This window comes from Ambystoma mexicanum, chromosome 13, assembly GCF_040938575.1.
Source record: "Ambystoma mexicanum isolate Mex_15411 chromosome 13, UKY_AmexF1_1, whole genome shotgun sequence".
NCBI classification, from domain to species: Eukaryota; Metazoa; Chordata; class Amphibia; order Caudata; family Ambystomatidae; genus Ambystoma; species Ambystoma mexicanum.
Genome location: NC_090938.1, coordinates 678,314,684 through 678,340,751, shown reverse-complemented (window position 1 = coordinate 678,340,751; position 26,068 = coordinate 678,314,684). Strand labels below are relative to the sequence as shown.

General features: G+C 49.1%; 1 protein-coding gene across 6 annotated transcripts in view; it reads left to right on the top strand.

Moving 5' to 3' along the window:
* The window catches only part of CACNB1 (calcium voltage-gated channel auxiliary subunit beta 1), a 557,229-nt gene that overhangs the window by 402,175 nt on the left and 128,986 nt on the right, over window positions 1-26,068 (top strand). For all 6 annotated transcript variants that reach the window (XM_069634705.1, XM_069634704.1, XM_069634706.1 and 3 more), the window contains one exon: window positions 23,673-23,795. In XM_069634705.1, the coding sequence (XP_069490806.1) occupies window positions 23,673-23,795 (123 nt within the window). The remainder of the gene's footprint in view (window positions 1-23,672; window positions 23,796-26,068) is intronic.

The window sequence follows — 26,068 nt, the reverse complement described above, 5'->3', positions numbered from 1 at the left end:
GGAGTGCGACTGTGTGCCATAGGAGCACATCTCATAAGAGCACATGGCATCCGTGTGTGTGGTGTATGTTTGTGTGGTGTAAAAAAGTGTGTGGCATAAAAGCATGTGGTTTCAGCATATGTGGCATGAGACTGTTGAATAAGCATGTGTGTGGCGTAAGTGTATGTGTGTGTATGGCTCTGGCATGAGAAGGTATGGCATAAGAGTATGTGGCATAAGAGCAGATGGTGTACAAGTACGTGGTGTAAGTGTTTGTGGTTGTGTCGGAAGAGTGTGTGCTGTAAGAGAGTGTGGCGAAATTGTATGTGGCATGAGAGTTTGTGGCGTAACACATGAGTGCTTGGTGTGTGTCTGGCATGTGAGTGTACGGTGTATAAGTAGCATTTTAGTGTTTGGTTTATAAACTCACATGAAATACACATCCGTCCTATATGCATCCTATTTGTGTGAAAACTCACAGTGAATTGAGGTCGGATTTTGATGTGTTTTTTTATATGTATAGAAGGCAAATAGGAGTTTTACATTTTGTTCATCTGCGCAATGTGTATCTTCTATACATTTCATATGCACATGAAACCTCACATCAAAGTCTGTCATTCATACAGTAGTGTACATGTACGTAAGGTGCAATTCCTATACATATGAAAACTCACATCATACTCCGTTTAGACAGACACGTATGACATGTACATGTACATTTTGTACATGTATGGTTCATATAGAAGATGTACATCCCTTCTGCACATGCATGAGCTATAGATACATCTTAAATCTCGAACATTTCAGGATTGGCCAGATCGATGTTCAACACTGTTTTTTAGAGCACCAGTTCCGGACGAGGTCTAGGATCAAGCAGAAAAACTCGAAAATCGAAGCAGACAACCCCTTGTAAAAAGTGTTCAAAAGGCAATAAAAGCAACATTTAAAAAACAAATATGAAGACGTTCATGAAGAATTCTGGAATATGCCTTCAAAATGTAATCTGGCATTCAATGTCAGAATTTTCCATAGAAGAGTTCAAAAGTCATTGGGAAATGTTATAAGTCCATAGACAATTGGTCTTATCCTTGACTATGTTATGAGCAAGGATGATAGCATCATTTATGTATAGGTTTCAAGGTTTCTCCCATACACACACACATGCACCAACACATATATGACTTCTTCTACATGCAGATATACAACTCATGGGTTCGTGCATAAGTGCGTGTGTGTGTATTTATGAGACAGTGGGCCTCATTCCAAGTGTGGTGGTCCGGAAATAAGGGTGCCGGACGCACCGTACCGCCAGCCTTTCTGGATCGCCACACTACAACTCTGCCTTCTGGGGCCGTTGTGCTCTGGCAGGTCTGACCTGCCGGGCGCAATGTCCACGGTAGGTGGAGTTGTCACAGAAGCACCTGCACTGTTAGCAATAGGACTCCATGGGAATGGGGACTTACACTTTCCACCGCCTGATATCCCGGGGGCACTGGGATACCAAGTGGCGGAAATGGTGTTACGAGTTTGGGCCTAACTGCAGGTAGCACAGAGGGTTACCGCCGAATTTGTAATGAGGCCCAATGTGTGTGTTCTCTGTGTTTCTATACAATATATCACTGTTCTCAACCACCCATGCTTATTTCTACAGTACTGTTTTACTGGTGCTTCCCACCTGTACACATATATACAGCTCCCCTATGTCTATATATATATTTCTGAGGCTTGTGGAATCTGCTTAGCTCACATGCTGTGCATAGGCCGACATCTAGTGGAAGCTGCGGAGTATTACAGTTTGTTTTTCGAAACTCGAAAATGGGCGTCGACACAGGGCGTGCCAGTAATACTATCCCTAGTGTGACGTCCACTGTACCCAAGATCCCGCACGCGTCTAGGATCCTCAGATTGTTTTTTTCCGCCATACTGGTCGGAAGCATTTTGCGGAGTCCCCTGGCCTTAGCCATACTTTTGCTAAAATATTGATTAATTTACATCCTTTCCCCATCCCAACGTCGAACTTCGACACTCGAGGCCGGCTTGGAGAAGAAATCGACTGTCGGCTTCTGCACGACGGATTTGGGCCTCGGAAGGCCTCTGGCCTCGGCCCGGGCCTTGGAAGGCCTCTGGCCTCGGCCCTGCAAGTAGGGAGAGTAGGGGGTTGGACATACTCTACACTCTTGGTATATAGGTACACCTTATACATTTCCTACACTTAACAGCCCGCTGCCTCAAGGTGCGTATGGAGGGTACCCCTTTTCAATTCTGCCCCAAGTGCAATCGCAAATACCCTTGGGTCGACAGGCACGCCACGTGCAATCTCTGCTTGCCGAGGGACCACCCCGAAGCGAACTGCAGAGCGTGTAGTAGGTTTAAACCTAAGACACTTAAGGACCGTTCGACGAAGCGTTGGGCCCACCACGCCAGGTAGGCGGCCATGGCAGCGGAGGGCGCCTTCAGCGATGGCAGCGACGCCGTACTTTCGGACGGCGAGGGCATTACGGCGTCGAAAGACAGCCGAGCGCAGGTCCCCGACCTCGGAAGGTCGTCCGACAGGGCGGCTATGGGGAAGACCCCCGGCGACACAGGCGCTTCACACACCACTCACACTAAACACACGAAGTCTAACCGAGACTCGACGATGTCGAGTTCTCGGAAAGAGGCACAAACAGAACGGTCAGAATCGGTGTCCTCTGGGCGTTCGAGATCGAGATCGCTGCATGACTCCAGGCAATCATCCACTCTTGCCAAGAGTGCCTCGCTCCCTAGGCTAACAGAAGTTCGATCGTCGGAAGACGAAGGCGACTTCCACCCCCAGGCCGCACTCCAGGAGTCGGAGCCCGCAGACAAGATCAGCGTGGCCCCACGTTCGAAGGACAGAGACTCTAACCCCGATCCTCGTCGCCAGGCTTCGAAAACCTCCGGAGCCACAAAGAGACAGGGAAAACACTTTTCCACTCACGGGGAGGGGGGAAAACAGCAGACGAAGCAGCCTCAGCACTCTTCCACACCTGTGAAACACTCCACTCCTCCTAAACAGGCAGACAAGACCAGGTCTGCTGATATTTCAAAAAGCAGCAAATCTACTCAAGATAAATCTCCAAAATTTTCTGAGAGAGTCATTCCCAGTTCCAAAAAATGATCCAGTGATGACATAGATAGGGTCATGTCAAGGATGTCTTCTTTGGCAGACTTTTACGATAAAAATCCAGACCATTTCCTTTCATATGATCCACAAGGGGCTACACCCTCAGGCTCTAATGAACCTATCCCCCCGAGTAAGAAGCCCCGGTTTGAGACACCGATGAGGTCTACAGACCCCTTCGAGGTACAACCATACTGACGGCCATACTCACTGTATCAAGGAGAGACTTCCTTTGGTGAGGACCAAGATTTTGGCATGGTAGAAGAGCAAACCGGCACGGGCTACTATGGGGATGATGGGGACCAGGAAGAGGAAGACCCTGAAACCTACAGAGTAGATTCCCCGGTAGAGATGGAAGCCCCGGTTACCGACTCCCCTGTCAATAACCAACCCCTCCTGAACGAGGTTCTCGCACGTGCAGCAGAACATTTCCATATTGACACCCACGGTGTCCAGGAAGACAGGGACTTCGCCGAGGAGTTAGTGGGAGAAAGGAGGCCTGTTGCCCAGACCATCCCTATCCTTAAGTCTATTCAGCGAAGAATAGACCCGTCTCTGGTGAACCCGAACCTCACCAGAGCAGTCAATCCCAGAGTTGAAAAACTTTTCAGGGCAGCCCAGTCTGACCCTCTCTATATAAGAGGACATCTGAAGCCAGACTCCCTAGTTGTCACTAACACTCGTAAGAGGGCTGGAACACCCTTGTCATCGTCCGAAGCTCCTCCAGACAAGGAGAACAAAAAACTATATGGTTTCGGCAGGAAAGTAGCCTCAACGTCCGCCTATCAGACAAGGATTGCAAACTCCACCACCCTGTTGGCCAGCTACAACTGCCATCAGTGGGAAGAAGTCGCGGCACTCATAGCCTCTGCACCAGAACCCTTAAAGGGCCAGTTAGCACGAATTTCAGCAGAGGGTAGAGCCGTGTCTGGTTGAATTTTAAAAGCAACTTTTGACGCTGCGGACAACGCAGGCAGATTGATAGCAGAAGGTACTGTTATCAAGAGACATGCGTGGTTACGGCAGTCTGGTTTTAAGGCAGAAACCCAGGCATCATTGTTGGACAAACCGGTGGAAGCGGATCTGTTGTTTGGTAAGGCGGTCGAGGAAGCGCTGAAGAATGCCAAGGGCGAATACGAGACACTCAAGTCCCTTGGCCAGTTAACCAATAAACCCCCTAACCAGAGAGGGAATAGTAATTTTCGTCGCCCACGCGGCCAAAATTCCCAGAGAGGATCTAACTATTCCCAGGGGCAGGGTACACAGTGGAACAACAACAGCCAACAGTCTACCCAGGGTTACGGCATGGGTAATAGGAGAGGACATGGTAAAGGCAGAGGCAGCCCCAGTAAAGGAGGCGGCACGCCTCCACCAAAGCAGTGACGCTCAGTTCAGGGTCCCTTCTCACGCAACCCCAGTAGGGGGACGCATTTCCAACTTCACCCAGGCTTGGGAAGGGATCACATCAGACAGATGGGTGCTGTCAACAGTATCCACAGGGTACTGTATAGAACTACTGCAGCGTCCCCGGAACCATCCTCCACGACAAAGAGTACACTCTTTAGAACATCAGAAGATTCTCCTCGAGGAGATCGCCATTCTGCTAGCAAAGGACGCGATAGAACTCGTCCCGGGACACCAGGTAAACAAGGGTATTTATTCAACTTACTTCCTTGTGCCAAAAAAAGATTTGACAATGCGCCCAGTATTGGACTTACAGCCTGCCAACAAGTATGTCAAGCCCCAAAAGTTTCGTATGACTACGCTACGAGAGGTAATCCCCCTTCTAAAAAAGGGGGATTACATGGCAACCTTGGATATGAAAGATGCCTATTTTCATATTTCCATGTTCCCAGCGCACAGAAAGTACTTGCGCTTCAAGGTGGACAGTCGGCACTACCAATTCAAGGTACTGCCCTTCGGGATAGCTTCAGCACCAAGGGTATTCACCAAGGTACTGGCGGTGGCGGCTGCACACCTACGCAGGGAGGCAATCCCGGTGTACCCTTATCTGGACGACTGGCTCATAACGGGGGAAACCCCAGTAATTTGCAGGACAAACATTCAAAGGACTATCGACCTCCTCCACGAATTAGGCTTCTCAATCAACGAGAAAAAGTCAAGCCTGGTTCCAAGCACCTCCAAACAGTTCCTAGGAGCAATCCTAGATACTCAAGAGGGGTTGACCTTTCCTTCAGAGGAAAGAATTCGGAATATACTACTGCAAATTCGCAATATCAGTCTGGTCACCAAATAACGGTACGCAAAGCAATGCGTTTGCTGGGCATGATGGCGTCATGTATTTACCTGGTCCCCCGCGCGCGCCAGTGCATGCGTCCCATGCAGGAATGGTTGGCGAAACAGTGGTCTCAGGCAAGTGGTCAGTGGGACGATCTAGTGGTCGTTTCGCCAACACTAGTACAAAGCCTTCACTGGTGGACAAGAGAGAATCTTGCACAGGGAAAACCCTTTTACGATCCCGAAGTACAGGCAGTGGTCACTACCGATGCATGTCTGACAGGGTGGGGAGCCCACCATCTCCACCACACAGCTCAGGGTCTCTGGTCTCCCTCAATCGCCAAGAACCACATCAACCTGCTAGAGCTTCTGGCAGTATTCAGAGCGCTTCAAGCGTTCGAGCCCCACCTACCAAACCTGTCGGTGCAAATCCGGACGGACAGCACAACAGCCATGTTCTACCTGAACAAGCAAGGGGGGGACTCGTTCGCCAAATCTGTCCAAGCTTGCCCAGAAAATCTGGATATGGGCACTCAGACGGAACATCTTCCTGTCATCACAACATGTTCCAGGGGAGCTCAATTCCCTAGCGGATGCTCTGAGCAGAGACTCCCTTCCAGAGGAACACGAATGGGTTCTACACAGAGAGGTCGTAGAAGATATCTTCTCTCAGTGGGGTTTCCCCACTATAGACTTATTCGCCACAAGCGAAAACAGACAATGCCCAGGATTTGCATCCAGGTTCCCCCAACCAGACTCCCAGGGGAACGCCCTGTGGATGAACTGGTCAGGGATGTTTGCGTACGCTTTTCCACCAACTCCTCTCATCAGGAAGGTGGTCAACAAGATGAACAGAGAGTCGATGACGCCCGTCCTAGTTGCTCCCATGTGGGCAAGACAACCGTGGTTCCCACACCTACGCAGGATGGCGGTGTGCGAGCTCATCAAACTTCCAGCCTGGTACAACCTACTGTCCCAGCACCAAGGTCAAACAGTGCATCAGCAACCCAACTCAATGAACCTGGCAGCATGGCTCCTGAGGTCATAGAGTTTGGACATCTCAATTTACCACAGAGGTGTATGGACATCCTAAAGGAATCTAGGAAGCCAAACACAAGGCACTGTTACTTTGACAAGTGGAAGAAATTTGTTATCTGGTGCCAGAGTAGACAAATCAACCCAGTTGATTGCACTCCTTCCACTATTGTTACATACATGCTCCACCTTCTAGATGCAGGATTGGTTTTTAACTCACTGAAAGTACACCTGGCAGCCCTGTCGGCATACACCACTTCCCATAACAAGGTCTCGTGGTGGAAAGTACCAGTAGTTAAAGCCTTCATGGAAGGAGTAAAGAGACTTCACCCTCCTATTTCAAACCCACCACCAGGGTGGGACCTCAATGTGGTGCTATCTAAGCTCATGGGCCCCCCTTTCGAGCCCATGCATAAAAGCAGTCTCAAACACCTGACTTATAAAACGGCCTTCTTAGTAGCTATTACTTCTATAAGAAGGGTCAGTGAAATTCAGGCTCTGTCAGTGCAGGATCCCTTCTTTACTGTCAATAAAGACAAACTGGTTTTACGCACACACCCTAGGTTCTCACCTAAGTTTATATCTAAATTCCACGTAAACCAGTCCATCGAGCTTCCGGCTTTCTTCTAAGACCCTCAAAGCTCGGCTGAGGTGAAACCACACACCCTAGATGTGCGTAGGGCGGTCCTCTATGTAAATAAAACCAGACCGCTAAGGAAATCAGATCAACTGTTTGTCTCCGTAGCTACAGGCAGAGAGGGGGATCGCGTCTCTAAAGGTGCCATCTCGAAGTGGATTATTAACTGTATCCAGCTGTGTTACTCACTCTCTGAAAGAACTCTGCCTTTCACGCCAAGAGCCCACTCTACTAGAGGCATTGGGGCCACTCTGGCTTTCATTGCAAATGTACCCCTTGACACCATTTGCAAAGCAGCTACTTGGAGCTCTATTCACACTTTTACTCAGCATTACTGCATTGACACCCATTCCCAGGCAGATACACAAGTGGGACAAGCGGTTCTAAGACACTTATTTGCTCATGACCCTTCTCACATCCCACCTCCTTCTTCAGGTACTGCTCGCTAATCTATGCACAGCATGTGATCTAAGCAGATTCCACAAGCCTCAAAAGGGATACATTACTCACCGTAATCGTATTTCTGATGCTTGTGTCTGCTTAGATTCACATGCGACCCACACTTCCTCCCCTCTGAGAGAAGGTGCATGGTTGCTTGTAGTCTTACCTTTCTATCTATCTGCTTGGATTATCTGTACTCACGCTACTCCTCATGCTACCTCATGTCAGAAAAAATACAATCTGAGGATCCTAGACGCGTGAGGGATCTTGGGTACAGTGGACGTCACACTAGGGTTAGTATTACTGGCACGCCCTGTGTCGACGCCCATTTTCGAGTTTCGAAAAACAAACTGTAATACTCCGTAGCTTCCACTAGATGTCGGCCTATGCACAGCATGTGAATCTAAGCAGATACAAGCATCAGAAATACGATTACGGTGAGTAATGTATCATATATATATATATATATATGCATACATCTGGCAGATCTCTTAGTCTAATTATATGTATTGCATAACATAAGGTGCAGACATATATATATATATATATATATATATATATATATATATATATATATATATACAGGGTTGGCCTTAGGGCGGGCGACCGCCCGGAGCACCATGCCCCACAGGGCACTATTAGCCCCCTCCCCACCAAGCCAGCTCGGTGGAGTCTTTCAAGGGCTACCCCAGGCTGACGTAGTGGGAGAAGGCGCTGCAGGTGCCGTTTTGTTATTAAATATGCCCGCGGGCATTAAATAACAATAGGGTGCTGATGCATTACCTCCTTGATCCGACGTGGGGAGGCGGTTTGCATTGGAATAGGGCGCTCATGCATTTGCATGAGTGTCCTATTCCAGTGATTAGCTCCTGTGAGGCGCTGGAGCGAGGCGGTATAAAAAAACTGTTGACCAGGGGCGTGCGGGGATGAGGGTGCCAATTCACCCAGGGCGCTGCTGCCGATAAGGCCAGCCCTGCATATATATATAGCTGTGGCTCCACTATGGGGTATAGGTCGCCTATACACACAGGTCAGAGTGGGCGGGAACTAAAGGGTATAAATCAATCTGCCCTAGTTGGAGCACAGGGAAGGGCGCCTGTGTTTTCTGGAGGATTTGAGTCTGGACCCTGGTACCTCGCAGACGCGGGTTTGTTTTTTGTTTATTTGAATAGCCTGCTTGGGACACACCGCCCCTCCCCGTGCCGCCACACAACCTGCACTGCAGTGATCTGCGTTTGCCTTATGCAGCTAAGCCCGATTAATGTGGAATTGCTCCAGGCACAGCTATGTTTGCAGGCAATTGGTGTGTCTGTGCGCGGTATCCTGGACATGTCCCTTTGGAGGTGCCAATGCTGGGTGATAGGAGAGGGGAGGGTGCACACACCTGCGTCCTGTGTGGGACAATGGCTGAAAGTAATCTGGTGGCCATTTTCTGTTACAGTGTTTTTCACTGTTGTAGTAGTAGAGCTTTAAAGCACCGTGTAGGGGCGGTATACATAGGTCCCGCGAGCAGGCCTCCCTTGGGGGCTTCTACTCACCCGCCCCACCCGTTGTGGTAGTAGATAACTACCAAGAGCAGGCGCGTTGAGCAGGTGCAGCACCAACACTTGCCTTTCGGGGGCTTTGACTAGGGGGACCAGATTTTAAAAGGGAAAAACCGGGACAGGGCAAATAACATAAAAGTAGGACTAACTCTTAAAAGTGGCTGTCAAGGCACTTCACTTCAGTAGTGTTTGGAGGGGAAGGGGGATTAAGTGTTACTGTTCAAAGAAACACATATTATAATTAATTTATCACAAACTAACACTTTCTTAAGTTGTAAAATGCAGCATTTCTTCTGTGTGAGATTGTGCATTCCTGCCTGCCAGCTATGAAGATCTATTACAAAAAAAAACAAGACCACTGCATTTTTCCAATGGGAACATAATTCGAGAAAGCGGGACAGAGCACCAAATACCGGGACGTGTGGTCACCCTACTTCTACTCATCCTCCCAGCGCTGGGCCCGCTCTGGTCGTAGATAGCTACTGCGAGCAGGCCTCCCTGCGTTCAGCAGGTGCAGTACCAACACTTGCCTTTAGGGGGCTTCTACTCACCCTCCCCGCTCTGGGCCTTTCCTCGCCCCGCCTGCTGTGGTTAATGCAGCCCTTTAATACTGATCTAAAGTAAATTTCTGATTAGCTAATTCGTCTCCTTAATCATAATAAAATGCTGGATCAATGGTCCCTCTTGATCGGACGACGCAGAGCTGGCGAGGGAGAGTATTGGGGCCGGCTGCCAGGACACTGCGGTCCTGGGGCTGCCCAGTTGGCAGACAGTCAGAGAGTCCATTACCGGGGGTGGGGGCGGGCGTGTGAGCCAGCCCAGCACGGCCCTCTGCACCGAACACGTTTAGGCGTCTCCTCCGCATCAGTGCGGGCCCCTCGAGGACTGCCCTGCACTGGGCCATGCAAAGCATGTCTTCTGTGCTGGGCCAGTCATGGCATCCGTGTGAACCTCCCAGGCGTTTCTTCTTCCCCGAGCCAGCCAAGGCATGTCTTTCTGCACTCAGTCTGTACTTAGGCAAAGCAAGGCATGACTTCTGCACAGAGCTATCAAAGCCAGGCTTGTTCTCTGAACTGAGCCAGCCAAGGCCTGCCTTCTGCACTGAGCCCCCTACCCTCCTCCCCCCATGTCTTCTACCTTAGTGTGGCCCAGGCTTGTTCCCTGCACTGAGCAAGCCAAGGCATGCCTTCTGCACTGAGCAACCCCCCCCCCCCACCTCCGCATGTCCTCTGTCTTAGTGTGACCCAGCCCAAGTATGTTCTCTGCACTGAGACAGCCAAGGCCTGCCTTCTGCACTGAGCCCCCTACCCTCCTCCCCCCATGTCTTCTACCTTAGTGTGGCCCAGGCTTGTTCCCTGCACTGAGCAAGCCAAGGCATGCCTTCTGCACTGAGCAACTCCCCCCCCCACCTCCGCATGTCCTCTGTCTTAGTGTGACCCAGCCCAAGTATGTTCTCTGCACTGAGACAGCCAAGGCCTGCCTTCTGCACTGAGCAACCCCCCCCGCATGTCCTCTGCCTTAGTGTGACCCGTAGGGGTGTCACGGTATTTGTTTTATGACGGTACAATAACCTTCTTGCCAAATGACGGTATATCATGGTTATCGCGGTATAGCAGGTGGAGTTAACTAATCTTAACAAATATTTTCTAAAAGGTCATATATTGACAGATGTATCATCACAAACAAAACCAGGCACCCAGTGGCAGAATTGGGCTTTTCAACAAACTTTCCACTGAAATGCCACTGCTTGCATCCACCAAACGCAAACACACGTGTGGAGAGGAGTGGGTGGGGTGGAGGCCTGCTGCAACTGGCAAACCAAACTGAATAGCTTTTCTTAAGTGGTCATTTAGGCTTTTTGCTCCCCCACTGGCTACTGGTGAAGATGAACATGTTGCCATCTTGATAACCTGCATGCCACAGATCAACGGAGGCTGATGGTAGTATACGCTTGTGCGCATATACACACACAGACACAAACACACACACACACACACAGACGCACTCTCTTTACGTTACAGCCTTTAGTTTACTTGCGGGCCAAAAGGTGTTCAGTAATCACTGACATGTTACCCTTTGGTATGGCAGCAGGGAATACCCACAGAGATGAGTGAATTTCGGAGTGTGACTTATTATATGTAAATTCAATGATAGAACTAGCGAAATCCCCCATTGCTATATGTTTAGAGAACATTATCCATTATAAGTATATAAACCCCAAAGCCGCCACCCCAAAGTAAACCATTTTCCTTCTTGGCACTGTATCTATTCTTCCTATTGCTAACATATTGATTTTGTGTAAGGCACGTGTGGTTTATGGAATGGCATTAAAAACTGCTCCAACTGAAACTACTTGGCAGACGGCAGATCCATCAGTGTAAGACCAAGTCTGCGCAGCACTTGCTTACTGCAGCCTTTACAAATCAGATTGAAAAGCACACTTAACGGTATGAACGGTATAACGGTATAAACAATGAGACGGTTATTATTGTTCAATTAAGTGGTTCACGGTATCTTTAACGGTATACCGTTATAACGTTACATCCCTAGTGACCCGGCCCAGGTGTGTTCTCTGCACTGAGACAGCCAAGGCATGTACACTTCACAGAGGCAGTCAAGGCATGTCCTCTACACTGAGCCAGCCAAGGCATGCCCACTACACTGTGCCAGCCAAGAGATGTCCACTACACTGTGCCAGCCAAGGCATGTCCACTACACTGCACCAGCTAAGCCATGTCTTTTTTGCACTGAGCCAACCAAAGAATGTCTTCTGTGCTGGGCCCAGTCATGGCATCAGTGTGAACCATCCCAGGCGTTTCTTCGTCACTGAGCCTGCCAAGGCATGTCCTCTTCACTGAGCTATCATAGATATGCCTTCTGCACAGTGCAAGCCAAGGCATGCCTTCTGCACTGAGCCATCCCCCGCATGTCCTCTGCCTTAGTGTGACCCAGCTCAAGCATGCCTTCTGCACTGAGCCAGCCAAGGCATGTCCTCTACACTGAGCCAGTCAAGACATGTCCTCTTCACGGAGGCAGCCTGGGCATGTGCACTACACGGATCCAGCCAAGGCACGTGTTCTGTACTTAGTCAGTCAAGGCATCAGTGTGAGCCATCCAATGCATGACTTCTGCACAGATCTGTCTTCGGTATGCCTTCTGCACTGAGCCACCCCCAGTTATCTACCTTAGTGTGACACAGCTCACGCATGTTGTCTGCACTGAGCCACCCCCCGCATGTCCTCTACCTTAGTGTGACCCAGCCCAGGCATGTTCTCTGCACTGAGCCTGCCTTCTGCATTGAGCCCACTACCTCCCCGTCCCCCCCCCCATGTCCTCTACCTTAGGGTGGCCCAGCACAGGCGTGTTCTCTGCACTGAGACAGCCAAGGCCTGCCTTCTTTACTGAGCCCCCTTACCCCCCCGCCCCCCATGTCTTCTACCTTACTGTGGCCCAGGCTTGTTCCCTGCACTGAGCCACCCCCCGCATGTCCTCTACCTTAGTGTGACCCAGCCCAGGCATGTTCTCTGCACTGAGCCTGCCTTCTGCATTGAGCCCACTACCTCCCCGTCCCCCCCATGTCCTCTACCTTAGGGTGGCCCAGCCCAGGCGTTTTCTCTGCACTGAGACAGCCAAGGCATGGCCTTTGTACTGAGTCACATAAGGCACGTTCCAAAGCATGTCCTCTGCATTAGTGTGAGCAGGCCAACGCATGTCTTTGGCACTGAGCCACCCCAATGCGACCTCAGTGTGACCCGGACACGGCCTGCCCTCTGCACTGAGCCACCCAAGGGCTATCCTCCCCATCTCTGCAACCCAGCCAAGCCTGCCCTCTTCACGAGTCTGCCAGGACCCGTCCTGTACATCAGTGTGAGCCAGTCATATCCTACCCTAGGGGAAGGCTGGTCGCTTGTACCAGTATGACCCACCCTAGGCCTGCTTGCTGCATCAGTAAGAGACCGCCTGGGCCTTTCCTTGTGTGCACACAGCCAGTCAGCCATGTTCCCTGAACCCTCACTTAAGCCCCCCTGCTCTGCCTCAGCCAGCAACACCATGTGCTGTGCACCAACGCGAATGAGGTACACCCTGTGCCAGTGTGAGTGTGAGTGTCCCAATATATCCTGTAACATGAGTTATTGGTCCAGATTCCGGGTGATGAACTAAAAGCATTGGAGTTGTTTTAACAAAATTCTGAGTACCCAAATAATTTTCTGATTTAAATTTAATGTATTACTTTGATTAAATCCACAAACATTGTTTGTCTTTACTATACCAACTGGGTGTGCAGGGGACGGGAGAGTTCCACAAAGTCTGTGGACATCTGTTGTTTTATATCCAATGTGAGTCTGAGTCAGCTGATGCTTGCCTTGTGCACCGGGCTATTTAAGGCCTTCCATGTTCCTCAAGCCAGCAAAGGCCTGTCCTCTGCACTGTAGTGAATCATGGAAGTCCTGTCCTTAGTGCAGAGATCTCCATAGGGCCTGTCCTTTACAGAAGCGCGACAGCACAGGCCTGTCCTGTGCACTGTAGTGAACCATGGAAGTCCTGTCCTCTATGCAGAGATCTCCATAGGGCCTGTCCTTTACACAAGCGCGACAGCACAGGCCTGTCCTGTGCACTGTAGTGAATCATGGAAGTCCTGTCCTCTATGCAGAGATCTCCATAGGGCCTGTCCTTTACACAAGCGCGACAGCAAAGCCCTGTCCTCTGCACTGTAGTGAATCATGGAAGTCCTGTCCTCTATGCAGAGATCTCCATAGGGCCTTTCTTTTACACAAGCGCAATAGCAAAGGTGTGTCCTGTGCACTGTAGTGAACCATGGAAGTCCTGTCCTCTATGCAGAGACCTCCATAGGGTCTGTCCTTTACAGAAGCGCGACAGCACAGGCCTGTCCTGTGCACTGTAGTGAATCATGGAAGTCCTGTCCTCTATGCAGAGACCTCATAGGGCCTGTCCTTTACACAAGCGTGACAGCAAAGCCCTGTCCTCTGCACTGTAGTGAACCATGGAAGTCCTGTCCTCTATGCAGTGACCTCCATAGGGCCTGTCCTTTACACAAGCGCAACAGCAAAGGTGTGTCCTGTGTGACAGCACCCCCATAACTACAACCACCGGGTCATCAGGGTGAGACCTTTTAGCATGTGAAGTAATGCTGGGCCCCTTAGCTGGAAATGGAGTTGTAATGGGAAGTGGTGCAGGACCCCTCAGCTGGGGGTGGAGTTGAAATGAAGCAGTGCGAGGCCCGCTAAGTTAAGGCAGAATTGGAATGATGGGGGCAGGACTCGCGACTGTAGGTAGAGTTGCCTTGGAGTGGTGCAGGCTCTTCGGCTGGGCGGAGAGTTGCAGTGAAGTGGTGCATCGGTGGTCAGCAGGAGGTACATTTCAATTCAAGGTCACGTAGTGCAGGGCCCATCCATTGGAGAACGAATCTGAATGAAGTGGTGCAGGGCCCGACAGCGGGAAGTAGACCTGGAATGAAGTGGTGCAGGGCCTGTGACGAAGTGTCTAAAGCGCCTACTCCGACCCTGTATTACTAAACCCACAATGATCCCATACAGGAAGGTGAAGCAGACGCAGCCCAACAGTTGTGCCTCCTTTGCTTCTTTTAGTAAAGTGGGGCCAAGATAGGCTATATCTTCAGGAGGGGTGTCAGCTGAACACCAATTGTACAGTGGTACCAAAATAAAAGAAGGACCAGTCAAGTTACGATTAAAATAGGGACTAATAAAAACAATCCATTTAAAAACACTAAAGATCCACCCCTGTAGAGGAAACACAGAGAATGCAGACTTTTGATAAGAAAGAGCCCTCTGGGTCGATGAACAGGGATGTTCATGCAGAGATTTTAGCAGCAATGTCAAAGTCTAAGGATATGTCTTTCAAAACCAAGATGGGGTGGGGGACCTTAAGAACCACTGTCATCCTTTAAGGTGGGACAGGGTCACTTCAAATACCTTTTGTCTCTTATCTTTGATGCTCAACAGCATTGTGCCAGGCTTCTTAACGCTTTCCTGCAGTCGAGCTGGTATAAAGATGGTCGAGTTGCATTCTTCCAGTGGAAAGTCAGCGTTGAGTCATCTTCGTGATAGGGCTGTCTGTGGATCAAGTCAGATAGAGTCAATGGTTCAATCAGCAGATGTGTCCGTTTAAAGCGATATATCCGCTGGGTCGATTCCATATTCGAATCACAGGCGAGTTAATGGCTTCCAGGGGGTCATGTCACTTTTCGAGTCAAGTCAAGACGGTGCTTCTATTGGGTTGAGTCAGTGCTCACAAGGCACTGAGTCAGGTTCTTTCATAGTGATGAGCAGGCAAGTGATGGCAACGATACGCTGTACTGTGTCGAGTCACTGTCAAGAAGCAGGTACACAGTTCAACGTTTGTAGCGTGCCAACAGCAGCAGCGCAGGTCCTGTAGCGGGTCATGGTCTGTTGAGCATGGTCTAGTCGGTTTGAAGATGTCTTGATGCAGTAAACAGCATTGAGAGCTGCACCTGCTCTCCCGAGGTGCTGGGCGGTCCAGTCCAGGGTCACAAGGGACAAGATGAGTCCTTTCTTCTGCACTTCCACTCCAGGAAGATTGTCTGGTGCGTACAGGGGGTCCTGCACCTCCAGTGAGCAGGATACTGGTTCCAGTGCACAGGCAGCAAAGAGGTTTTGGTACACATCATTGCACCAAATGTGCCCTATGGTAGGTAGGGAGAAGAGCTTTCCTCTTCCTTGGAAACATCTGCTGAGATTGTTGGAATAGGCCGTATCCCCAACAGAGTTCTAGGGGAATCCTTCTTGTCTTGAAGTCCAAAGATGAATCAACAAAGGGCAGCCCCCCCCCCCCCCCCACACATTATAAAGGAAAAATGCTACAGCGGATTGGTGCAAAGCAAGCCTGGTTCCAATCCAGTCTGTTGCAGCAAGTGTCATTAGCCTTTAGATGCAATATGATATGATATGACATTTATATTGTGCCTGTACACAAGTGTTTCGAGGCTCCACAAGACAAGGGAGTGGAGACAGATTGACGACGAGACAAACAATCCTACTAGGCCTTGTGTCATTCAGATCGTGCAAGTACGACGAGACGTGCAAAGGGAAAGGGGGAAGTGCAAGGGAGAGAGGAAGGGGAAGTGTGAACAGGGAAGCTTGACTCTGAGTAATTGCAGCCAGGGCAGCGCGGCTCTAGGTAAGTGCTAGGAAGCAGGGGGGCTGTAGGGGTGACAGCTAACAGCCCTGGAGTGCGTGGTAGGCCAGGGGGCAGTGCAAGGAGGACTGGTCTAGGTGAACCCTGGTACCCAGTGAGATTCTGAGGGTGCCAGGCAATCAGTCAGCGCAGCAGACAGGTAAGTAAGCAGGGAAGCGAGAGAGAGAAGGCAGAGGCGAAAAGAAAGGACTTGAGCTGCTTCCGTAACTTCAGGTGGTCCCTCTCAAGTCTGAGAGGGGCAGGGAGACCATTCTAGAGGGAGGCACCTGCAGAGGAGAGAGATCTACCACCCACTCTTTGTCTAGAGAAGCGTCAGACCCTCAGAGAGTTGGAAGTATCAGAGTGAAGGGCTCTAGAAGGAAGGTATTTCGGGTGAGAGAGTTGGATGTAGTGCAGTCCCCGGTTCCAGAAAGCCTTGTGGACGATGTAGAGGGTCGTCAACTTGATTCTTGCAGCCTCCGGGAGCCAGTGGAGAGATTTCAGGGCTGGAGAGATGTGGTCCCTGTGCTCGAGGCCAAGGATAAGTCCTGCACTCCTGTTGTGGAATAGTTGCAGAGGGCAGAGATTAGAGGCAGGTAGGTTGATAAAGAAGCTGTTGCAGTAGTTCAGCCTGGAGAGAACCAGGGCTCTGGAGACAGAGAGCTTCTGGGAGAAAGTGAGAAAAGGTAGAATACCTCTGAGGAGGTGCAGCTGGAAGTGGGCCTTTGTGGCAAGGTTCGAGATGTGAGGAGAGAAGGAGAGAGTGGAGTCGAAGATGACACCAAGATTTCTTGCCTCACAGGAAGGCGAGGGTAGAGGGTCCAAGGAGGGCGGCCAGAGTGAGAGAGGGAAAGTGGGAGCAGTGTCCCAATGAGAAGGTTCCGTCTTACTGGCATTAAGGCAGAGATCGTTGGAGGCACACCAATCCTGGATCACGGATAGACAGCCAGGAATGAGCAAGGGAGATGAGGTGGCTGAGGGAAGCTTGAAAGAGAGTCCAGTGTCATCCACATAACACTGAAAGTTAGGAGAGAAGGTAGAGATCAAAGGGGCCAAATAGACATTGAAGGGCCAGATGACATTGAATTGCCAGGGAGCGAGGATAGAGCCCTGGGGGACACCACATGTGGAGAGAGAGGTGGTGGAGAGAAAGGACCCAAGTTGGACCAGGCAGGGTTGGTCCAGGAGGAAGGAGGTCAGCCACGCCAGGGCCTGATCCGTGATGCCCAGGTTCTCACAGAGTCGATTGATCAGGGTGGCCTGATTGACCACGTTGACAGCAGAGGAAAAGTCAAAGAGGATGAGGACAGTGGGAGAGCAGGAATCCAGATTAGAGAGCAGCTCTTCACTGGTGTTCAGGAGAACAGTCTCCATGCCTCTGGTTGCCCTGAAGCCAGACTGATGGGCATGGAGACAACCAACAGATTCAGTGTGGAGAGTAAGCTGGCAGTTGGGCAGCTTTTCCAGACGTTTGCCCAGGAAAGGAGTGATAGAAATCAGGCGATCGTTTGCCAGACAGGTAGGAATCAGCAGAAGGCTTTTTAAGGAGGGAGGGCTTGAGGTGAGAAGGGAAATATCCAGTGGCAAAAGAGTGATTGAAGAAATCTTCCAAAGCTTCACCCAGAGTGCTTTGTCTATATGAAGTGGGGAGGGAGGAGAAAGTTTAGACATCCCTAGAAGAATCCAGGATGTTGGTCCCCCTTGCTTAGCCTAAACCTCTCCTGTTGACTACTCTAAATCCACTGCTTCCCATCTCTGCCTACTTCAAAAGGACTCCACTGGTCAGCACCATGGTTTGAAAAGGCCATTGTCATGTCAGGACTGTCTTTGAAGCAAAGGTTCCCAGAAGACCACTCAGTGATGGTTCCTGTGGCCTGAAGGAAGGTGTCAGCCTTCCTCAAGAGCATTAAAGGAGCAGCTTTCTGGGCAGGGTCCCACACGGTTGTTGTGGGTACACCAAGGCGAAGACAGGTAATGCATACCAGCCCTGTCATGACCTCACCAAGTTGACCCAAACATTGCTGTGACTATATAATTGTGTGATCCCAGTAGCCAACACGTCATAACCAGAGATGGCTTGTATTTGGATATTAACCTACCACCAGGCTGACGAGGCACACATAATTATTATACTTTGAACCAAAGGTGCAGATGCTTTAGAAGCCACCTCTACCTGTTGGAGGTTTGTGTTCCAGCGGCTATCAGTAATGTACATTTGACCTTTGACCCTAACCTGCTGCAGCGCAGTTGTTGGAGATGTCATGAGACCGTCACATCAAAGGCACATGCGTGCATTATGATTCTGGCATGGAGCATTATTAAAAGTAGGTGTGATTAGCAAGTCCCCCTTTCAGAAACACAATTACCTGCATCATGTTATTACTAAAAAAAACAAGTTCAGGTTATCCTGACCTCACCAGATGGCATTCTCTCACAGGCTCTGACAGCTGGTTGTAGAATTGAAATAAATTGGTACAGGGCCCTGCTAGGCAGAATTGCATGCAGTACCCTCTGGGACCACCACATACAATTAGGACTAAAGGTGTAAGCAAAACCAACCTTTGGTATTAGTCTGTACTAAACAGTTTGTGGTAGCGAGCTGAGCAGCCAGGCTTATCTCAAGAGGGAATGTGAGCAGTACAAGAGGTTCCACAGAGGTCTTGCAATCACAGTGGTTCAAGTAGACACACTCAAGGTTTCCTGGTAAAACACTTATTCATTTATTACACAGTCATTTAGAGAACATTCACTAGAAGGAGGCAACTTAATATCATACACAAATACACTTCAATAGCAAACCAATATGTTTCTGAGTAAATTAGGCTCCCCTGAAATAGGAGGAAAATAGCATTTCCGTCACTTTAACAGATCACAAATACTTTCTTAGGCAGTGCAAATAGTTTCAGTTCACTAGAGGACTAGATTCAGTTCAATAGGCCTAGGCCAAAGTCAATGGACTAGTGTCTTGGATAGGAAAGAGCAGTTCTTGTAGTAAACGGTAAAGTCTTTGCCAAAGTTCTCAGAAGTAGTTGTACGAAAAAGAATCATATGTTGGGTCACAAACTGATTAGGCCTGCAAGTTGGGAAAGTTCCACGAACTTTCACTGCGATAGGTACGTTCTCTCAATTGGGTTGGCACAGTACCTTAATATGAAGAAAAGATGCAGCTGAAGACGTTGGTTCCTGACAGTTCCTGCAGATCTCGCTGTTCCTGAGCCTCAGTTATGGGTATAAGAGGGAGGACGTCGGGGGACTCCTGCACTGTACGGGGACTGGTCAAACAAGCTGGCAAAATGGAAGATCTTCGGTTCGAGTAGCTGTCGTCAAGCACACAAGCTGGCGTCCTTCCCCCTTGTTAATCCTAACCAGCTCCGAGAATGGTATCCAGGTGGCTTATGAGTTGATTGGTCCCACCAACTCTAAGGAAGAAGTCATCCTTGAAGGGCCTTCTGTGTCGAGATGAACTTGGCAATTCGGACCGGCAGCAGGGCTTCACCGGGCAAACCAACGGTCCAGGAGTTGCAGCAGCCGTCCTCTTCCAGCTCGTCTTCGGTTCTTTCGTTCCAGTGGTCGACTCTGCTTTCCAGTCCAAGAGACTCGCCTTTTAAACAGTTTTCTCTGTTTCATTCCAACCTAGCTGCCACTCACCTAGCAGGGTGGCTGTCCTTGCCGGACAGTCAGCCAGCCAATCACGCCAGTGTGCATTTGGGTCTCCTAGGAGACTAAGCACAGGGAGTTTCGGGCACCTCCCTCACTTCCTGCCCACCCCAGACACTCAGACGCCAGAGGCGGTCTTCAGTCCTGAAGCCTGCCAAAGGCATAGAAACAAAGGGACCAACCCTAGTTTGACGCGCAGAGACAAACACTAGAAGGACCTTTCCAAAAAGAAATGGCGAAAAAAGTAGACCGGGACCTGTTTAAACAAAGGGGCTTAAGGTGCCATCTTGAAAAACACGGCTCCTGCGATTTTTAGCTAACGGTGTTCGCAGTTGGGAAAAATCATGGTAGTTTGTTGTAAAACCACTGCCACCAGCCATTTCAATAGAAAAGGGTAGCATTTGACTGCTACATGAGTTTCTAGACTCAGGGTCTACTAGGTAACCCCCCAGCACTCTATAGGAAGATAGTGTGTGCTGGGTCCAGGAATTTAAAAAGACTAGTAAAGTCACTTTAACTTTGCATTCTCTGGGAAACAGTAGTTTATCCCAGATAAGGTATTTAAACCTTTGGGAAGTCTAAAAAGACATCCCTGTGTCACTGCACTGAGGGTGCTGTGTGACACACATGAAAAGATGATGCCTATGGAGTTATCTAAAACTCCATAATCAAAGAACACAAGAGTAAAACGCACATCAAAATACACGAAAGAGTGAGAAAAAAGGCTCACACTCTTTCCAGGAAAAAAAATCAAGTCCTCCAAATCCAACAAAGTTGCAGGGAGTCTGTAAGGTGAAGGGAATTCACACATTTATGAGAATTCTCCCTAACAGGCCCAACAACTGTAGGTAGATTTTATTTATTAGTATTTATTTAAAAACAGGGTGCCATTTCGAAAAACAAAATTACTTACAAAGTAGGCATTAACAGAGAGCAGACGTACCCCAGGATAAGATGCCTTTACATAACAACATCCTTTGATTAAATGACATATACAAGGTAGTGACGAGGTAAGAATAGGAACATGAACCAGGGACTGGGACTGAGAGACATTGAAACATGTTAACATTGAGAGCCTGAGGCCTGAGGCCAGTGGACCTAGAGGAACAGCAGGAATCTAAAGAGTGAGCTATTTTTCATGGCGAGCCATCCAGAGCGGTGATGGTAGGTAGAGATTCGGGGGGATCTGTGTAGGTGCAAAAGGTGCATGTTGCAAAGTTGAGGACTTAGTTCAGGGAAGTCAAAGAGTAGAGGTGTAGACCAAGAAATTGGCTTGCACAGTAGTCTAGTTTAATAAGCACACAAGTAGTGATGTTTCAGTTGAGTGGTAGATGAAGTGTGTGCTAATCTTCTGAATGTTTAGGGGGTTGAGTCTGGCAATGACTGTGATGAACTAGTAGAGTCTCGGGTCGCTGTCCCATACTACTCCAAGGTTGCAAGTCATGGGTGACAGAATGTGAAGTTCAGGAGAGAAAGAGATGGCAGAGTGGGACTGGCACTGGAGTCAGGGAGAAAGTTGACTTCCGTCTGTGATGAGTTTAGCATGAGGCCAGGTACAGCCACCCAACGGTGGATGGCAGTTAGACAGTTGCAGGGGCTAAGGAGACGAATATCCGAGTTTCGACAGCAAAGAGGTGATGGTTAAAGCCAAAGCTGGAAATGAGTTTGCTGTGAGAGGAGGTGTATAGGGTGAAGTGAAGCGGCCTAGGACTGATCCTTGAAGAAGACTCATGAACGGGGTGCTGGCGAGGAGCCGCTGGCATCCCATGAGATGGATCCATTGGGGAGGTAAGGGGACACACAGTCCGGTGTCATTGAAGCCAAGCAGGGAAAAGGTCGAAGGAGGGAGAGATGATCCACACTGTCAAAGTCAATGGAAACATCTAGAAGGATGAGAATGCAGGGGAGGCGATAGTAGCAGTCGGCAGTGGTAAGAGAACTGGTGACGTGAATGAGTGTAGTATCAGCAGAGTGCTTAGACTATCATCACGATTTGACTATGCGATTGAAGACGACCCTCTCTGGGGTTTTGGAGTGGAAGGGAAGGAGAGAAACACTTTGAATGAGTGGTTGTTGGGGCCAGCAGTTACATTTTATGAAGACATATGGCTGTGGTTGTTTTGTAACAGGCTGGGAAGAGACCAGCTGAGAGGGGTACGTTGAATAAGGGAGAGGTGAGTAGAGGTGACGTGTGCCAGTTCCTTAAAAAATGATGGTGAAAAGGAGTCACTTAGAGCGCAGGATGGGTTCTCAGAGCGAAGGAGATATAGAAGTTAAGTGGGGGAGAAGTGAGATAGAGATGGGAGCATGGGTGAAGATGAAAGGGGAGAATGAGGGAGGTGGTGGGAGGGATAGAAGGGTGAAAAAGATATCTGGGATTTGGGGGATTTTGGTGCAGAAGGTGGCAAAGTCATTGTTAGTGAGATAGGAAAGAATTGAGGTGCTGTTGTGCTGGGGGGAGCATTACTGGGAAGGTCATGGACAGTTTGTGAGGATGCAAGCAGAGAGAAGAAACAATGTTAGTGTAATATGAGGATTGGGCTCTGGCGAGAGCAGTGGTCGGGTCCGTGGTGAGTGTAGTCAGTGCGATTGGCATCGCTTTCACACCAGTCACAAAATCAGGGACTCATTGTTGCCCTCTGGGGTGGTTGCAGATGCAGGTGGGGGAGGGGCGGTAAAGGAACGGGCAGATTAATGATCATTGAACTGGGTGGACCATGCAGAGTTGAATTGGGTAAAAGTGAGTTGAATGGAGCTTTTGGAGCTTAGTCATAATGGAGAGGTAGTGATCACCCATCATGATGGCAGGGACATCAGCTGGGAGCTTTCCAACTAAGATGTCAAGATAAATAAAGAAGATGCTGTGTGTGCCCAATGGACGGTAGATTAGGGGGCTGGTAAGTGGGATAGGAGTGAGAAGTTGGAACCATATAAGCTCATAATGTAATGAACTGATGCAGGGCCCAGCATCTGGAGGTAGAGTTGCAGTGAAGGGTTGGAGGGCCTGTAATCTGGCAGGAGATGTGGAAGGAAGTGGGACAGAGCCTGTCAGCATGTAGAGTTGCAATCAAGTGGCATAGTGCCCTTCAGCTGAAAATAGAGTTCAAATGAAGTGGTGCAGGACCAATCAGCTGGGGGCAGCTGGAATAAAGTGGGGCATGGCTACTCAGCTGGAGGTATAATTGAAATTAAGTTGTACAGGGTCTTCATCTGGCAGTAGGTGTGGAATGAAGTGGTGTAGAGCCCGTCGCCACGGGGTAGAGTTGAAATGCAGTGTGCCGGGCTGTTAGCCGAAGGAAGAGTTTGAATTGAAGGTGCAGGGCCTGTCAACTAAAGGTTGACTTGGAATGAATAGTGAAGGGCTTCTTAGCAGAAAGTAGAGCTGGAATGGATGGTGCAGGCCCCGTCAGCTGATGGTTGAGTTGGCATAGAAACTGATGCATGGCATGTCATGTTCGCGGTGATAAGTAATGGCATCCCAGGCCCTTCCACCTCCATGACCGGTGGCTCTGACCGCCACTCCTGCCATTATGCATGGCTCTCCTGTGGGCCTGTGCCCACATGGACAACATGTTCTTGTTTGCATTAAATGGAGCGATCTGACCTCACATGTTTGTTTAGGGCTTTGGTTACACTATCTGCTCTTGTAGGATCCCCTTCCTGTGCAATCTGGAGATGTGTGCTTCACCCCGCACCACCACCCCCCACACAATTTGTATACCTTCCCTCCTGGCCACTGGAGTAGTTGGATTTGGGACGTTGGATTTAGGAATTTGGGGATGCAAAGAGGACACACCTATTCTAACCCTCACCTTCTCTGTTACAGACCAAGCCAGTTGCCTTTGCTGTCCGGACGAATGTGGGGTACAACCCATCCGCCAGCGATGATGTGCCTGTCCAGGGCATGTCAATCTCCTTCGAACCCAAAGACTTCTTGCATATCAAAGAGGTAAGTGCCAGAGCAAAAGGGACCGAAGGCAAGCAAAGTCAGGGCAGGCATCTAGGGCAATTGTTAGATTTCAAGACGGCATCGTATCAAGAATCAAGCGCATCCTCGATCGTATCAGAATAAGTCTCTTGCTCTTTTACAGCGCAGAACGCTCCTGCATCTGTCAGTAGAACAATTAGATCTTGGTAAAAGCTCACAATCTGTGTGTGCATGGGAACGCTATGGAGATTATTCTGGATTATAGCTGACTCTGCAGAACAAAATCCCTCAATTTGATTTGGATTACTCCAAAACTAAATTCGATACCCTTGGGTTTCAGGGGACCCGATTAGTTGGAGGCTATGATGTCACAGGTTACGAGTCATATTTGATGCAAGCGGGCAACGGAGCACAAGTGACTATTAATGATCCGCCCATATCTCGGTGTTAATATTGAGCAGATTCTTGTAATTTCTTACTACCTAAATTTGATCACAAGGCGATATGTGACAGAGGGCGATTATTTAATTAAATATTAAGTGTTTTGGTATTTATTTGCTCTTATAAAGAGCATTCGTCAAAACGCTGTACATATTAGATAAAACAGTACAAACATTTAAAATAATGATACAAATTCAGTAGTCCAAGTTTAGGGCGATCAGTTTGGGAGGGAAGAGAGAAGATAGGCTTTGACATGTATACAGGAGAGATGAAGAGAAAAAGCTGAGCAAATAGACAGGAAGAGAGTTCCAGTGCATAGGTGCAAGAAGTGGGAAAGCACAGAAATGAGAAGAGGCACATGGAATGAGGGTTGACACTAAGGAGGTTTGTATTGGAATTAAGTACAAAGTGGATGAGAGGGAGTGCGTAGTGGGCTAAGAGAGGAAAGATAGAGGGGAGCGAGACCATGGAGACATTTCAATACAATGACAAGAAAGCGAAATTGAAGATTGGAATCAAGGGAAAGAACGGAGATCGGAGAAGAGCTGAGGTAATAGCAGTGTGTGGAGGGACAGAGAAAAAGAGGCCTAGAGCAGCGTTATAAGTGCAGTCAAGAGGTGTAAAATGCGACCGAGGAAGGCCCAGTCAGTAAAGTAGAGCAGGTGTTGATACGAGAGAAAATCAGAGAAAAGGTGAGATGCTTAATAGGAGAGAAGGAAAGAAGGGGTCGAGAGCAATGAATATCATAGAGATGGAAATGACGGGCGTGAGCAGCATTGGATATGCGAGACACAAAGGAATGCGATGGGGTGAAGATGACACCTAGGCTTTTTTGGAGGAGATGAGAAAGTAAGAGGAGTAGGGGGAATGGCAGAGAGTGGGGACCAAGAACAGAGCCTTGAGGAACTCTGTGGTGGAGGGAACTGGGAGAGGAAGCAGTGCCAGACCAGGAAATAGAATAGGAGCAATCCAACAGGTAGGAGTTAAACCACTTGAGTGCCGAACCGGTGGAACCAAGCGAGGAGAGAGAAGGCCTAAGGAGAGAATGATTAACAGTATTGAATGTTGCAGACAAATCCAGGAGAATAAATATTGAAGATCGCTTGGAACTTAGCGCAGAGAGAAGAGATTTAGTGACATATAGAAGAGCAGTTTCAGTGGAGTGGGCAGCACAAAAGCCGGGTTCAAGTGTAGGAAGAACAGAATGTAGATTTAGATAAGAAGACACCTGTGAAAGGAACGCAAGCTCAAGGAGCTTGGAGACAAAGGGACGAAGAGGGATTGGATGGAGGTTTATCAGGATAGTCGGATCACAAGTAGGTTTCTTGAGGATAGGAAAAATAGTTGTATGTTTGAAGAGGGATGGGAAAGGTGTTCAGAGAAATATTCAGGAGATCAGTGAGATAGGGAAGCAGGCAGGGGTAGACAGAAGGGATGAGAGAAGAGGGTCAAACGGGGAGGCAGTAGGATTAGCACGAGAGAAAATACTAGCAATGTCTAGGTCCGTTAGATGAGTGAAAGGGAAATAAGACAGAGGGGCGAAGGAGAGACAGGAGGAGGTGGACAGGAGGAAAAGGAGGACTGTAAGATTAGGACCTTGCAGGGAAAGAAATCAGGAAAGTCAGAGTAGGATAATGGGGCAGATAAATAGGGATCAGGGGCATGAGTAGAGTCAATAGAGTTAAGATGTTGGAAGAGGTGTGAAGGATGATGGGACAGAGAGATGTTGAGGCTACAGAAGTAACGCCTTTTGCAGCCAATAGAGAGGGGTCATAAGAAGAGTGCAGGGAGGAGAAAGTGTTTTCCACCAGCATACCTCCCTGCAAAAGGCTGAATGCAGAGAGGAGAGACTA